General features: G+C 36.8%; 2 protein-coding genes and 1 pseudogene across 2 annotated transcripts; 1 reads left to right on the forward strand and 2 right to left on the reverse strand.

Annotated features, from left to right (window-relative positions):
* Positions 1-1,139: 1,139 nt before the first annotated feature.
* LOC137731118 (uncharacterized protein At4g28440) lies at positions 1,140-3,959 on the reverse strand. Its single transcript, XM_068470210.1, has 3 exons — positions 3,838-3,959; positions 3,109-3,342; positions 1,140-1,663 (listed from the first exon to the last, which is right to left on the reverse strand). The coding sequence occupies exons 2-3, from the start codon at positions 3,329-3,331 to the stop codon at positions 1,473-1,475; spliced, it is 414 nt and encodes a 137-aa protein (XP_068326311.1). The 5' UTR covers positions 3,332-3,342; positions 3,838-3,959; the 3' UTR covers positions 1,140-1,472.
* A 254-nt stretch (positions 3,960-4,213) lies between these two features.
* Positions 4,214-6,752, forward strand: LOC137732167 (2-methylene-furan-3-one reductase-like). The gene is made up of 5 exons (XM_068471466.1): positions 4,214-4,677; positions 5,220-5,543; positions 5,665-5,824; positions 6,190-6,431; positions 6,570-6,752. Exons 1-5 carry the CDS (start codon positions 4,258-4,260, stop codon positions 6,612-6,614), a joined length of 1,191 nt encoding a protein of 396 aa, XP_068327567.1. The 5' UTR covers positions 4,214-4,257; the 3' UTR covers positions 6,615-6,752.
* A 3,213-nt stretch (positions 6,753-9,965) lies between these two features.
* Positions 9,966-14,864, reverse strand: LOC137731395 ((R)-mandelonitrile lyase 1-like; annotated as a pseudogene).
* Between the last annotated feature and the right edge of the window lie 1,762 nt (positions 14,865-16,626).

Raw genomic sequence — 16,626 nt, forward strand, 5'->3', positions numbered from 1 at the left:
GAATGTGGAATGTAGCCGAAGTTCCACTAAGGCAAAAACAACCATTTGTGAGTAGGAGTCCGAGTAGGACATCCCCCTAAAGTGTCGGGCAACTCATTCCCACTTATTCGTAATCCTCAAAATCCTGTTTTCACTCTAACAACTAAAGACCAATGACTTCTAGTTGCATTTGTAGGGCAGGTACAACTCCAACTGCCTGCAGAATAAGGTGGATAAGCTTTTGTCATGGTTTCTTCTGTTTGGAGCTATTTGATAATTTTCTCATCCAATCAATGGATTAAGAACCTTTAACTAAGTTTATGTTTAGTTAATGATATGTTTAATGCTTGATCCACCTGCTTCTGATTGCCTAAATGTTGGTATAACATTAGTTTAGTTTAATGCCAATCATGTGATGTGCTGTGAATCACGGCTGGCCTCTACTGCCTCATCGAAAAAAAAAAAAAAAAGACTCTGAGCATTACTAAAAATGTGATTCAATAAGCATGACGAGATAGGGAATAATGCAATATATAAAATTAGCATTTTTACTTGGTTAAAATTGAAGAAGTTATGAATCAGAGTAGTCAGAATAAGGGATCAACTACCCGTAATAATCTAATTCTTGATGTTTCATATACTACATTATGGAATTGTAGTGTAGGAATCATGTGAGTTTTTGATATCTTGGGTTAGTAAACATGGCATAATATAAGAGAAGTCGAGAATTAAAATAATTAAAACGTGTCATAAGACGGCCTCAAATATCAATTCTCTCCGATGTAACAAAAAAAAATATTAAAATGCGACTTCAACTAACATCAGAAGTTGACAACCTGCAAGTGCAAGTTCAATTTCTGCATGGGTTACATTAGATAACACGTATCAAAATCGCCGTCACTTTATTCCAACTCTAAAAGCAATTACAAGTCACAACGAAAACCCCCGCCACCTTAGGAGCATGTTTTCTACCATGTTTCGTTCCTTGTCGGAAACCCTCAAGGGAGATCCATCATGTTTTATAACTTCTACAGATCATAGGGACTAAAACCAATGTTTTCAAGAACTTTCACAAATACCAAAATAATTTTCGACACATAGCATACACGAATTAAAACATACGAAATAATGCAGAAATAACGCAGCGAAACCACGCGAAGTTACAAAAAGTATTAAACATTGCATAATATTAATCCCATATGTACTTTCCAAATGTAAATAGATTGTAAAACAGAGAAAGCCAGTTCCCTCATGATCATAAACTTACAGCCATCACCATCTAATTGGCAATCCAACCAAAGCTCCATCACAATTAGCTGCAAACGTAAGAAAAGACTCGGGTGGTACTAGTTTCAAGATTTCTTCTTCCTAAAAGTGAACTTTCGGGAACATTTTGGAGATCAGATGCCCCATATAAGCACATAACTTTTTACTTCCGGTTGTGTTTATTTTTCGGTTAAGACAAGGTAGAGAACCGAACTCCACCAGACAAGTTACTCTTCAACAACATTGACAAGTTCATATTCAATAAGGGAGAGGTTGTTGTCTTCCTTAACCGTAAAACTGGCAGGTTCAGCAACTTCGACACGGCCCCACTTGTCCACAGCAAGTCTCATTGATCCTTTCCACATGTCAATCTTGGCATTCCTTAGGGTTATGGTAGAATCTTCTTGCATCAAGTCCACTACACAACATCATCACGACATATCAGTTAATAACAGGTAATGTGTACTATATATAATGCAGAGGCAAAATCAAATGAGTGGAGATACAATATACACCCAACATTAAGACATCAATTCTCAGATATACGCTGTAAATTTTTTTATAAAGGGTTCAAAACTGTTCACCACGGATCACGCTTTTGAGAAATATACGTTACTATTCCTAATTTTAAAGATTTTTTTTTCTCAGTTTCCAGTATGTCATTTCTTTCGACGCCCCGGCAGCCACCTTCATGCTTATTTGTTGCTTTATCTTAGGTCTGGATTTCCCTCCTTGATTCCATTACAGGAGCTTTCTTGAAGTGAGCTGTGTTAAATCTTTTAATGGAGTTTTTACTCTTGAATTACTACTAGACCTAGAACCAAAAAACCCAAAGATAAAACTGGCACCGTCCAATCACAAAGTGAATTAGATTTGCTATGTGGCAAGACCAATTGTCTTGGATAGACTCAAAAAGATTGGTTCAACTGAAACACCAGCAAAAAGAATAGGTTTTGAATGGACGCTCACCCCTGCTCAGACATTACAGGAAGGTTGATCATTCAAATCTTAATTTGGTGTTTCTTTATTCTTAAGACAAACATATAGATCGAGTAAGTACTTCAAATTTCAAAATATAATTTGAAGAAACAAACCCTACTTCATAGGGTATCATTTTGGATTCCATGGATCCAAACCATTGCTCCCAGTAGGACACAAGATATGCATGGAGGAACATTGAAATATGCAGTAGTAAGCATTACGTCTTAATGAGCACACTCAGAAATTACGGCCATCACCTACTACACATGTATAAGAAGATCAATGTAATTCTCAACGTACAGAACTCTAGCATCTTAAGAAAAATGCAATTCAATACCCAAAACCTCAGAATATGAAGACTAAACAAGCTAAGAGCAAAAGCAAAAACTACACACTGAAATGTATGTAAAATATATGCTCGTAGATGGTATCACTAGCATATCCGTCTACCCCATGTTTAAGACTAAGAAGACATATTGCTCCAGAACAATTTCAATAAAAAAATATGCATGTGGTTTGGAACACAATTTATAGTTAATCCAGCTTGCAACCACTTGTATCCCCATCCTGTATCTAAAATATTGTTACCCAGGATCAAAAGCACTATTGTCAAAAGATATCAAGTAACACCACTTACTTCCTAATCACATCATCAAACATCAACTGAAAACTGATATCGGAGTGATGCAAGCAATCACTGCCAACTTAGTTACCAGGAACCGAAAATCCATGCCTACCATCCATTAGATTTAAATCAAACTTCTGATATTTTCAGAAAACCGCAATGCATAGATTAGGAGACACTGGATGTTGATCCAGCAACCGCAATGCATAGATTTTGTGTTCACCGGTAAGAATAATAAGTAAACTTGAACTACACACCTTGATCGTTTCTAGCAGTGAAGATAATCAAACCAGTTTCATCACCAACCAAGCATTCAGCAATTCGCGTTTGGCGTCCTTGAGGACCATCAGCACGACCCTTCTGTAACACCATCTTAGTACTGACAACCTTTACTGTCAGAGTGTGCCCAGAAGTACTTGGGCGGAGCTGGCCAACCTTGGTGAATACTGGTTTCCTCAATCCTGGTTTTGCTTCAGCCATTGCAGCACAACCTACCCAAAATCCACACCCACGAAATGCTCAATCACTAAAACTAACACATTCAATAAACATAATCTAAATTCGAAAATTATATGACTCAAACAAGATTCATATGACTCCAATTCAATTAATTTCTTATCTGGTTTCAACAAGGGCTTTCCTTCAAACAATTTGAATAAAGATCCCTAATTTATCTTCATTATCTACTGTTACGAAAAGATGAAGCTTCATCAAATCCTATTTTCTTCTAGATTTTCAACAACCAATCAAAATATACAAAAAGTAAAGATTAATCATAAATTTCCGAGATTTCTCGATTTACAAAGCAGATCAGAGAGAATATCTACGATAAACGAAGGATCGGAACGGTAATTGCTCCACAATGGTCAGAAACACACTACAGTCTTAACAAAATCATCACTTTTCAAACAAAAATACAAAAAAATCGAAAAAACAAACGATCCATCTGAGTCTAACGTAAGAGAAACAAGGATCGGGTTAATTACCTCCAAGAAAGTAGAAAGCCAACCTACGAATGAGAGAGAGAGAGAAAAGAGCGAAGATCTGACTAAATAGAAATCCGCCGACGCCACAACTCTCAGCCGGCTCTCAACAAACTCCCAAGTAGAAAAGGGTTATGTTTTACCAGCACTGAGTTCCTGACCGTCGATCCCTAATCCCATCACGAGATATCTTGGCCGTCCACGTAGTTTACTTTTTTCCCTTAAGTCGCGTTTCCGAGTCGCGTCTTCCGTACTTTTGGCGCGACGATATTGGTGGACTGTATATGAAAATCCTGCTCCTGACCACACCTTATACGTACTCTGTCCTACCCCGCACGGACATAAAAACAAGTTAAACACATGGCCATATGAAGGGGAGCAGAGAAAGAGACAAGCAGTTTAAGGTTGAGGTCGGAAACAACAATGTTAACCACCACCCCCGCTCTCAGTTCCACTGCTTCTCAGCTCACGTCCCCAAATCAATTTTCTATCAAATTTTCCTTCACATTCCGGGAAAGTAACAACAGAATCGCGGTACCCAAAAGCTCGACTACCCAAAGATCCAAGCTTTCTGCTGGTTTTCCTGTTCTGAGAGTGTCTGCCAGTTCCCAATCAGCCCCTGCTTCGGCAGAGGTGTCAAAGGTCGGGGTTGTGCCGTCGGAGATGAAGGCGTGGGTATATGGGGAATACGGGGGTGTTGATGTTTTGAAATTCGACAACAAAGTTGCGGTTCCTGAGTTGCTGGAGGACCAGGTTCTGGTTAAGGTTGTCGCTGCGGCTCTCAACCCGGTTGACTTCAAGAGGAGGCAGGGAAAATTCAAGAACACTGACTCTCCGCTCCAGGTAATTTCGGTTTTTGACGAACAAGAAGTTTTTTTTTAACATATGTAGGGTTGGTTTGGTGTTTGGAGTGATTGGATTTCGGTAAGTCACGATATTCAAGGTATGTCGAAGGAAGAAATGAATAAACTTTGTCCGACTTGAAGGAAGTTGATGGAATACACACTTAGGAAGCTTAGCACTTTCAATTCTCACAAAACGAAAAATCATTCACCTCTATCTGCAGTATACCTCGAATTTAACGAGTTAGGCAATCCAATCCTAAGAATTAGACGATCCCATAAAGCTGTGAATTGTGGTTGTTGTGTGTTTTGATATCTGGAATTTGTGTTGCTCTCAGAATGTTTGTTGTGATTGTTGAGATTGGAAGATTGATACTGAGGAAGAGTGACTAGAATAATGGTTTATTTTTACTTGTCAAATTGAAGTGGATAAAGAAGAAAAGTTACTACTTTTCCCTTAATTTTCTATATGATACTGCTCGTGTTAGCTTCATTCGAATGACGCTATAAACTCTAGGGCTAATTCACTTTGTTTCCCTGCAGACCGTTCCAGGCTATGATGTCGCAGGTGTGGTGGTGAAGGTTGGCAGTAAAGTGAAGGACTTTAAAGAGGGGGACGAAGTGTATGGAGACATACACGAGAAAGCTTTGGAAGGCCCTAAACAATCTAGCTCTCTTGCAGAGTACACTGCTGTTGAAGAGAGGTTATTGGCACTTAAGCCTAAGAATCTGGATTTTGCTCAGGCTGCTTCCCTTCCTCTTGCAATCGAGACAGCTTATGAGGGTCTTGAAAAGACAGGGTTTTCTGCCGGTAAATCTTTGCTTGTTCTAAATGGTGCTGGTGGAGTTGGAAGCCTGGTGATTCAGGTACCAATTCATTCTCTTCCGCCCATGATTAAAGTGAAAGCATTGCTTGACAAAATCATATGTTTCATACTTTTATTTTTTTCCCTTTTGAGTCACATTTGTTGGTTTAAACTCGAAACAGCTAGCCAAACATGTATTTGGAGCTTCAAGAATAGCAGCCACTGCAAGCACTGGAAAGCTGGAGTTGTTGAAGAGCTTGGGCGCTGATTTAGCAATCGACTACACTAAAGAGAATTTCGAAGAATTGCCAGAAAAATTTGATGTCGTCTATGATGCTATTGGTAAGAGTTTCCATAACAACAAGGGCTTTTTAATTGCAGTGGATGAGTGTGTTATCATGATTATGGCCTCAACAAAAGATGACAACAATCTAGAATTACAATGTTCGGTTCTTTCAAATGAAAATGTCATTCTTTTTTTTTCTTTTCTTTTTTCCATATAACTTGATATCAATCTAAAAACGATGGCTACTTTTACGATAGTCCTTATAATTCTGGTTATTGATTTAAGTCCATTGACAAATCATCCAGCTCAGCTATTGTTTCTGAAGTTTGATAGGAAAAAATGTGTACCAACCTAATAGCAATAGTTGTTCATTTTGAACCTAGATCTGAAAGCAACTTCATTCCCCGTTTTATAATGGCAGGTCAATGTGATAAAGCAGTGAAGGTGGTGAAAGAAGGTGGCAGTGTGGTTGCCTTAACAGGTGCAGTAACACCTCCAGGTTTCAGATTTGTAGTTACTTCTAACGGTGCAGTTCTGAAGAAATTAAACCCGTATTTGGAGAGTGGGAAGGTGAAGCCAGTGATAGACCCCAAAGGGCCCTTTCCTTTCGCCAAGCTTGTGGAGGCTTTCTCTTACCTTGAAACAAATCGGGCCACTGGAAAGGTAGTCATACATCCAATTGAATGAGAAGGAAAACAGAAAAAAGTTGAGCCATATTTTGCTGTGTATATGAATGTACTCTTTCTCTCTTTGTAATATGTATTGTTTCATATTGGCAGTAGATGTTCTTTATCAATGCAGAAAATCCAACTCCAAAGCAGCCTACTGCCTACCCTCCTCGCTTGAAGCGATTAGAAAATTAACAAAATCTGTCGAAGGTGAAGAGACTTTAGATACCCTTGACAATACAAGGGAAGTTTATTGTGTATGAAATAAAGAAGCACACATAGCAGGAGTAATAGAAAGAGCCAGCGAAGTCCCAAATTCGACTTGAACTAGAACTCAGCCGGTGAATTATTTAGGCTTAAAAAGCAAAGGATGATTCTGAATTCGGGATTGCGAGGTCCATATGCCTGCTTCTCCTTGATCTGATCTTTCTTGCAGAATTTACAACATCATGTAGAATCTCTTAGGGTGGCTTGCTGGTGTAGAAGGGAGTGTGGAGGAATCAACAACGTGCAGTGCTTTGATCCCCATAGCACGTAAATCACCATCAACCACCTTTCCAACCTCTTATAACCTCATGCAAGGTCATTCCTCGCATCAATGCGGGACTCATTCTCAACACAACAGGATGACGTGAAGCACGTGTGGCCATTTGGTTTCACACATGGGACAACCTAGCTCTGATACCGTGAAGAAAGTTGAGATTCCACTACAAAATCAATTGGCAATATAGGAAGTAGCCCAACCTCTTATAAGCTCATATAAGGTCTATTCTCTCATCAATGTGAGACACATTCTCAATACGACCCCTCACGTATGACGAATTTTCAAGCCTAACACGTGAACAACACAATAGGATGACGTGGATCACATGTAGCCATTGGGTTTCACATGTGGGATAACCTGTTCTGATATCATGAAGAAAGTTGGAGTTCCACCATAAAATCAATTGGCAATACATGAATTAATACAACCTTTTATAAGCCCATGCAAGGTCCCTCCTTCTATCAAAGTGAGACTCATTCTTAACATGATAATGCCAATATGAAGCTACTAAATCTTGACAAAATGTTTCGAAGGATACATTTTCTGCTTGGTTCTTTGGCAATGGTACTCCCACAAAGTTAAAACCTTCTATACCGGGCAACTGTTGACCGGCTTTGTAAGGTTTAATGCCTCAGTCCTTAATAAATCACCAATTTTTTCCATGACGCTAACACAATTAGCAATGCTAGAAATTGGCTATAGGCTGGAGTAGGAATGTGAGCAAAGGTCGAATTTACTACCATCGGACAAGTAAAGAGGCTATAGGCTGGAGTAGAATTGCGCAGGCTCGAGATAGAACATTGGTAGAAATCATTTGTAATGAAAATTGTTATTAGCACTTCAAAAATTTCATTTGACACTATAATATTTAAGGTTCCTAGTTCGATTACAATATATTAAGGGTTTTAGTGGACGTGGAGGCACAATGTTAACGAAGTTACGAGGATTGTCATATATAAACTCCCTAGTGTGAGGATAGTCAGGAACAACAGAGATTTTCATAATTGATAAGTAAGACTTTGGGCTAACACCACTAAGTAGTAGAAGTTGAGGGGTGTCAATAGTCTTTGAACTTAATATAACTTCTTACTCATTACACATCGATGTTACCAAGATTAATATCGATTTGTACGCATATATTAACGAATGGTTTTTTAGTCAAAATGGTCTCTAAGATTTGCATAATACATTACTTTGGTCTCTGAGATTGAAAATCAATAGAAATGGTTTCTGAGATTGTCTACCATCCATTATTTTAGTCATTCCATTAAAAACTTCGTTAAGTGTCACGGAGCTCTTAGCCGGAAGTTTAAGCAATTTTCAAAACTTTGTAACTTAATCATTTCTTAACCAAGTTTGGGTAATTTATAATCTTGTTCTACACTTTCTTATCTTCATTTTGATATATTATGGGGCGAATTTGGTTAAGAAATGATTGAGTTACAAAGCTTTGAAAATTATCCAAATTTCCGGCCAAGAGCTCTAGGATACTTAACGGAGTGACCAAAATAATGGATGGTGGACAATCATGGACTATCTCTATTGATTTTCAATCTCAAGAACCAAAGTGATGTGTTATACAAATCTCAAATATCATTTTGGCTAAAAAACCTTAACGAATTTTTGAGTATTGATCTCAATATCGAACCGTTGGTTCATTTTTCCACAGGGATATTGATTATAACTTTCTAAACAAACAAAACAAATTAAGACACACCGTATTATTAAGGGCATTTTAATTATTGTCGTTATATGAGTTCAAATCAAAATTTAAATATTTTTATATGATAAAAAGGACGCAAATTTGAACTTTTATTAGCAATAATGACAAAATAATGATAAAATATATAGAAAAACTTGATAGTTGATGCGCACACGCACATACCACAGGTGTGTCCCTGACAGCTGACGTGCACAGCGGGTCGTCCGCTTTATTTTCCAGTTAAAGAAAAAAGATATAATTATTTGCCTAATCGTAAGTAGAGGTAAATTGTCTGCCCTCTTGTTATGGTTCCCTGCTAATACTTTCTTATTTGTGTGGTCACAGTTAAGCTATATCAACATTTTATATTTCTATTGCTTTTTATTTTATTATCTCTATAAAAAAAATCAATGTAAAATGTTGACGTGGTTTAACCGTGACCGCACAAAATAAGAAGGCATGGGGAGGGCACCATATTAGGAGGGCATATAATATGCCTCCATCGTAAATTGGCATCCAATAAAAAGGGGAGGCAGACTGTCTGCCTTCTGTTTAGATGCCATTTACATCCCCTTCTATTTTGTACGATCACGGTTAAGCCACGTTAACATTTTATATTGATTTTTTTAATAGAGATAATAAGACAAAAAATAATAGGAATATAAAATGTTGACGTGGCTTAACAATAACCACACAAATAAGAGAGGATGAGAAGGGCACCCAAACAGAATGACAGACAATCTACCTCTATAAAAAGGTGTATGGCATAGCTCATGGGTTTATTATTACTTTAATATTAGAGAGTCACATTGAGTTTTGTTGGAAAATTTAATAATATTATTATTATGTTAAATTATTGAATGGAAATTAGAATTAGAGTGTTGCAATTTTTTACTCTTCATGAATAGTTACATGTTTTCCAAAGAGATATCTCACATTCTATAAATAGGGAAGTCCCCTATAATCACCAAAAGAACTTTTCATTGTTTTACATAATCATACATAAAGTGTACTAAATATTAAAGAGTCACGTTAAGACAAGTTTTTCTAATATATTATATTATGTTCATTTAACACTGGTTACTCCATGCATTATTCTGATATATATAATTGCATGAATTATTTCTTAAATTTTCATGTGATTTAATATAGCAATTAGATCCTATTTTTCCACCAATATTCCCCAAGTTGACCTTTCTTTCAGAATTTGAAGTCCCACGTACCTGCCCAAATGCAGAAAAATTGAAAGAACTAATAGAGCTGCAGTGGCATAGAGTTTGTTATTAAGCAAGCCATTCAACCAAAAAAATTATTGACAACTGCAAATAAAAGTGTATCACATACCTTCCTAACATCAAATAGAATCCCTGAGGGTGGCTTGCTGGTGCAGCAGGAAATAGGGTGGCATCAGCAACGCGTAATCCGTAGATCCCGTTAAGGCGGAAACTGCCGTCAACCACCTTCCCGACAAGGCATCCACCGTGGTAATGTCAATACGAGGCTACCGTATCTCGACAAAATGTTTCGAAGGATGCTTCATCTGTTTGGTTCTTTGGCAATGGTTGTCCCAAAAAGTTGAAACCTTCTATGCCCGGCAAATCTCGGGCTTTATATGGTTTTAATGCATCTGTCATTAATAAATCACCCATCTTTTTCATGGCGCTAACACAATGAGCAAGGTCCATCGGATCTGAGAAGTAGTTGAATCTGACATTTGGACCGACTCTCACATCAGAGGATGAATTCAACGTGAGAGAACCATGAGACAAAGGTCCTGGAATTTTGCTAGGAATGTGGGCGAAAGTTGAATTTACAACCAACGGAGTGGGGAAAAGGCTGTAGGCTGGAGTAGTAAGTGGCAAGCTCGAGAGAGAACATTGGTAGAAATAATCTGTAATGCCTAGAACCGAAACAATTGAGGCTTCTATTGGATTTGGAGGCAAAATGTTAATGAAATTACGAGGATTGTCATAAACAAACTGCCCAACGAAAGGATGATCACGTACAACTGTGATATTCAAAGATGATAGATAAGATTCTGGGCCAATGCCACTTAGTAGTAGAAGTTGAGGAGTCCCAAGTGTTCCTGCACTCAATATAACTTCTGCGTTCGCAAATACCCGATGAGATGTCCCCTTAGAATCACTATATATGACTCCTGTAGCTGACAAACCTGCATTAGAGATACTTAATGTCGAAAAAATGAATGGAAATAGGATATATTATTTCACATATTGAGGTGCAACATGAGTCACATGACAAATTTAGCATTCTTTTTATTTTAGACCCAATTAACCAATATATATATTCTAGGATAAACAATCAACCATATATATATTGGAGTTTGAGACCCTCTTGTCCCACATTGGTCAACAGTATTATTTCACTAGCCTTTATATAGGCTTATTCCTTTTTCTTAGTAATTAGAACTTGGACCATTTGGAAATGGATTGAAGGCTTGGCCCTTATGGTTGTGTGGATTAGGCTTGATGATTATACTATAATATTAATATTAATTAATCAAGACAAGGGCCTTGGGGCCAAGGAATTAGGGCTGGTTTGGTATTGTTGTGCTTTGAAAAAAAGTTGATTCTGCTGTGCTGTGAGAATAAGCGGCTGTGAAATAAAGCTGCAGAGTGTTTGGTAAATTTTTTTGTAAAAGTGCTTTTGAAAAAAAAAACAGTATTATAGTGTTTGGTAAATTTTTATGTAAAACAGATGTGAAAAAAAGCCGATTTTTCAAAGCTAGGTTTTGCAACTTCTTGTTTTTGGCTTTTTTTCACCCAAAACTGTGAAAAAAAAGCTGAAGCTGAATGTTTACCAAACACAAAAACAGCTCCCAGCTTTTTTTGATACCAGCTTTTTTCATAATCACCTCAGTACCAAACCAGGTCTTAAAATTAATCTGATCAATTAGTTTTAATTTCGAATTAAGTTTTTAATTAAATTAATTAAAAACGTTTTGATTAATAGACACAACTCTTTGGAAAGAGCTGTATCTTTTTGGAAAGAGCTGTATAGCTTCAGATACATCCAAAGGTGTTTGAAGAGGTATGAAAGAGCCTATATAACTGGAGTCCTCATTTCCATCAATCATTATCTTTTCTTCTTCCTCCTTATCTTCCGTACAAACTTTTCAGAGAGTAAACACACAAAGCAATTCGCTAGAGTTCTATAATCCAGTGCGGGTTGTAGAATTAGGTAGTTGTATCCTGGTCGAGCAGACGTTGTAGATCCACAAGCAGACGTTGTAGATCCACAAGCACACGAGTGGGACGGAAATACTGTTCGAAGGACATAGCGTTTACGCTAGCCTCTACCTTCAATTCATTCGAGTTAGTATCAAATTAATTTTTGTAATTATTGTGTTATTGCATTCTGTATTACAAGCATTTGTGAATAATAAAGTATAAGTATTTTAGTTTTGTACATTTGTTATTTTATTGTTTCAAAATTGTTCTCCAACAATATATTCTGGGAAAAACCCTCCTATTTACACTAGTATGTATAATCCACCTAGAAAAATGATTTGATAACATTTTTTAATCGAATTACAAGCATTGCCACTATACAAAGTGGTAAGTTCCCTAGCCAGAGTAATTCATTTTCAAAATTAAAATTTTTATCAATTGATTAGAAAAAAATTCTTTCCAAAATGTTTTCCATCATCATCTTTTACACACGGCACCAACCTCAAGAAGAAAACCAAGGTTAAGGGCACTGTCTCTATTGAAGGTCCATTAACCTCTATTTCAGATATCAAGTTTGATTTTTCTAAAGTGAACTATTATTAGCACTTCAAAAATTTCATCTTACACTCCTCATAAAATGTATTTTTCTTTTCAACTATAGAAAGTTTGAAACGCAATATGACAGTTTTTTGAGTGTCAATAATAATTTCCCTTCTAAATATGCACCTTTAGTTTCACCAAATTGTGTCTAAATAGTTTGACCTAATCGTATATAAACAGTCGTTGTCACCAAAGTTCAACTTATTTACGAAAATGTCATTGCCTTTTTTTTTTAACTTCAATTTATTTACAATACTGATACTAAACTTAAACTTATTTATGAAAATGCCACTGCTTTTTTTTCCTTATTATTAATAAATTTCTATTAAGTGTTTTTTTTTTTTTTAAATCTTAAGGGCTTTTCATTAAATCTCATATAAATAAGAAAATTAAATGTATACATAAATGATGTGCAAAATGCGTGCCTACTAGTTGTGGAGGGTAAAATAGGAATGAAAAATTCACTCAAATTTTGACTAAGCCCTCCTCGACTCGTCATCCTTAAAAAGAAATGTTTTCTTACGTAGAATGTTAGTCAAATGGTTTAATTTTGGGTTAAAATAAACTTTTCAATCATCAAAGATGCAACATGTCTGATTCATTGGAAGAGAAGATGATCTTGTCTACTGTAGCATGAACTGCAACTCGCAAGTTGTTAGGGTTTCCTTTATTAAGCAGTTCATCAGCTCCATGTCTCGTTCCATTATTGTGAAAAGTTGAACCGGTGACTCTAGTTCCTTTTATGTGATCTAGACTGAATCCGTTGTCCGGATCATATCCACCAGCCTCCAAAAATGCTTCTCGTATAACAGATTGCCATGGGAATGAATTTGGCTTGTATACAATAGTGTCCTCAACCCACTCGTACGTATTATTAACCAATTCCATGTCCCATTCAATTCCTGATTGATTATAAAATGACATGTTAGCTCTGGCGTGTACTCCAGCGCTGATCATGCCCGTGCCACCGAGGAGCCTGCCTCTTACAGTAGGAATACCATCTTCAGACATGATCCTTTGGACTGGCGTTGTTCCATCATCTTCTTGTTGGAGATTATATGCAAATCCGTCTTGGGTCAAGACGTTCGGATATGATGTAGGAAGACTTCCCCTTTCAAGAACGAGCACTGAGTAGTTTGCTGATAAAGTTGCTGCCAATGGACACCCTGATGTGCCCCCTCCGACTATGACGTAGTCATATTCATCTTCCAATGGAAAATCAGTGGCATTGCGTACGAATTTCAAGTAGCTAAAATCTAAAAAAATGTGAAGAGATGAAGAACTTTTAATTTGCACGCATTCATGGAGAATAAACTGTCTGCGGTGATAATATATATAGAGAGATGAAGTCTTTAAAGGAAGGAATTCCCTTTTTTTTATAAAAATGGAGACTAGGTGTAAGGCCTACTCCACATCGAACTTCAACTATCCGAACTGTCTATTTTTCAAGTTGCATCTCATAGATCATCTTTGCAAAATATTAGCCAAATAGAAAATATTTAAGACATCTAATTGGGTTTAAAAATTAACAAATACTTTGTTATATAAAAAACAATGAAATTCTATCTTGATAATTAAATAATCAAATGATTTTGGATTGAATTGAATTTTTGCAAGAATGATCTATGAATTGAGACTTACAAACTAGACGGCTTGGATCATTAAAATTCGATGTCGCGTGAACCCCACAACTAATCCTCATTTTTTGGAAAAAGTGGAAATCCCTTTGCATAAATGGTCTACATATATATACACCGCGTCTATTTGTAGGTGGCTTTTTTCCTACACACGTTTTTCATTTTTCCTTTTTGTTTTATCATTTTGAATTATAGGTGAAATAATTTACCATGATCAGAAGGGGTGGCCAACGAATGAACCTCTGATTGGAGATAGAGGACAACAAGGAGCAACACCGATGATATAGCTGACATTCTTGATTCCCCTATGTTTTCGAATGTTCTATCGTCATTGATAAGAAGAAAAAAAAAGGTTTGAAAAGAGAAAGAGATATAGCATTCGCTATGTGAAGCATGCATAATTAAACATATATATGAAGGGATTACAGATTACCTTAGACCGAACAGAAACGTTTGTTTTCTATAGCCAAACGACTCCTTTTGCATCACAGTATAGTTTACAACTGATCTTCATCGACTTATATAAGGCCAAGCGAGGCTAAGGATGGGGAACGGATAGATGTCCTAAAATCCAAAGGACTTAAAAGGCCTAAACCCTCTCTATAAATGCCTCCAGCCATATCCATATTGAAATATTAACGTCAAAGTTGTATTCATATTAATATACAACACCAAAACGAATGCTTGGTGTACAAGAGGCCACAGCTGCTAGCTTTATTGGGAAGAAAGAGTTAATCTCCCTCCAAGTAAAGGAGCCGTGTAAAATAAATGAGTGGTTGAAAGTATCTTCAACCACGTGCTTTCTCTATATATGAGAGAGTGTGTAGGAATGTGAAAGTGTGTAGAGTTAGAAACAAGCCTGGACTATAAACTTTGAGCCAGTCTCTGAGTTTTCAAAAAACACCAACCAAATCATGAAATGAATAGAAACAAGTCTAGACTTTACTGGAGTCGACTTCTAAATTTCAAAGTTCATATTTTTCTTCTTCTAATATTCCAACAAGTGTGGTTAGGGGCAGAGCCACTAAGGGCCAAAGTGGTCCCGAGCCTATTCTGACTACATTGTAAGAAATTTTCCAGCAACCTTAAACCTACAGTTGTTGTGAGACATGAGGAAGAGGGATTGTTCATCGTGAAGAAGTTGAGTTGAACCACTTCGTCATCTTATGATTCTAGCAGTTTTATTGTTTTATCCTTGTAGTTTAATAAAATGATGAGTTTGTAGATGGGGGTTTTAAAATAGATTTTAATATCATCTAAATCAACCTAATCATCTATTATTTGTGGACCTCCTTTTTGCCCTCATCTATTAAACAATTTAAATCAGAATTTTCTTGTATTATATTTTTATATTTTTTATTTGTTACCCATCTCTCTACCTCCCATTAAGTTGCATTGCACAATTCTTTTGATTCTCTCTATTAAATTTAATAGGTCTTTCAGTTTTATAAAGATTGCTTTGATTCCCATGTTATGAGTTCAATTTTTTTTTCTTTTCCATATGTGTATGAAAGATCATCTTTCAAATTCCTGACTCCACCGTTGAGGGTGGGACTATCCACACACCTATTTTTACCTCTCACACAACTTTCTTAATTTTCGGTATCAAATCGAATGAATTAAACAAAAAATCAATAAACAAAAACTAACAAAAGTACGTAGGCGTTTAAAAAATGGGTCTAAATAGCAATATCCTTCTAACAACCCATCCCTATCAGTTCCTTTCCTACTTTAAGTGTCTGCCTAAGTCGGTACCGAACTCTAGGAGAGAGTCTTTAATTGGATCCAGAAGTTTGGCACCAAAACTCAGTGGGGAGGTCCAGCGAGGCGAACGCAAGTTTCACAAATTAATTGGAGTGAACGTATGCGGTGGCTTGTAAACTGACTTCTCTCTTACAGAGGAGAAAAACTTTGATCCTTCCCAAAGGTGTTCTTTGCATGCTGAAATGAAAAATGTAACCGATTCCTTCCTTTCCTTCGGTTATTGGCCATCCACCGGGCGTTTCGGTTTTAATGGTACCAGTTGTTGCTTCATTGAATTTGCTTTATGAATAGGTTCATGATTCGACCTTGATTGTTATGGACTGGTACCACGATCCAGTCCAACTTTAGGTACATATCTCTCCTAAGTTATCCATAAGTATAGATAAGCCACCATATCGAACTATCTTAACTAATACAATGAAGTACCACGATGAAGTGACTGACCCCGAATGGCGCCCTTCCCTTTTTTCAGGATTGTTGAGGCGTTCTCTTACCTAAAAACAAACTATAATTGTGCCACTGGGAAGGTAGTCATACATCTAAAACGTTGTTACCAACTGTATACGTATAATTTCTTAAATTGGTGCCTTCTGCAAAGGGTAGTAGTGAACAATTTTGGATGGCTTTTTGTTACCAACAGGCAAAATTTTCACTCTTTTGTACGAGCCTTGTGTATCGAAGGCCACAATTTTGGATGGCTTTTTGATGTCTCAGATTTTGCCACGTCAGAGGATGTAAGGTCTAATTTACTA

This window comes from Pyrus communis, chromosome 4 (assembly GCF_963583255.1).
Source record: "Pyrus communis chromosome 4, drPyrComm1.1, whole genome shotgun sequence".
NCBI lineage: Eukaryota > Viridiplantae > Streptophyta > Magnoliopsida > Rosales > Rosaceae > Pyrus > Pyrus communis.

Excerpts from the sequence above, each read along its gene's own strand:
- LOC137731118 (XM_068470210.1), bottom strand. The coding sequence starts at position 3,331 with ATGGCTGAAGCAAAACCAGGATTGAGGAAACCAGTATTCACCAAGGTT. Across the intron at positions 1,664-3,108 it reads CACTGCTAGAAACGATCAAG|TGGACTTGATGCAAGAAGAT; the intron begins GTGTGTAGTTCA and ends GATGTTGTGTAG.
- LOC137732167 (XM_068471466.1), top strand. The coding sequence starts at position 4,258 with ATGTTAACCACCACCCCCGCTCTCAGTTCCACTGCTTCTCAGCTCACG. Across the intron at positions 4,678-5,219 it reads ACACTGACTCTCCGCTCCAG|ACCGTTCCAGGCTATGATGT; the intron begins GTAATTTCGGTT and ends GTTTCCCTGCAG. Across the intron at positions 5,544-5,664 it reads TTGGAAGCCTGGTGATTCAG|CTAGCCAAACATGTATTTGG; the intron begins GTACCAATTCAT and ends AACTCGAAACAG.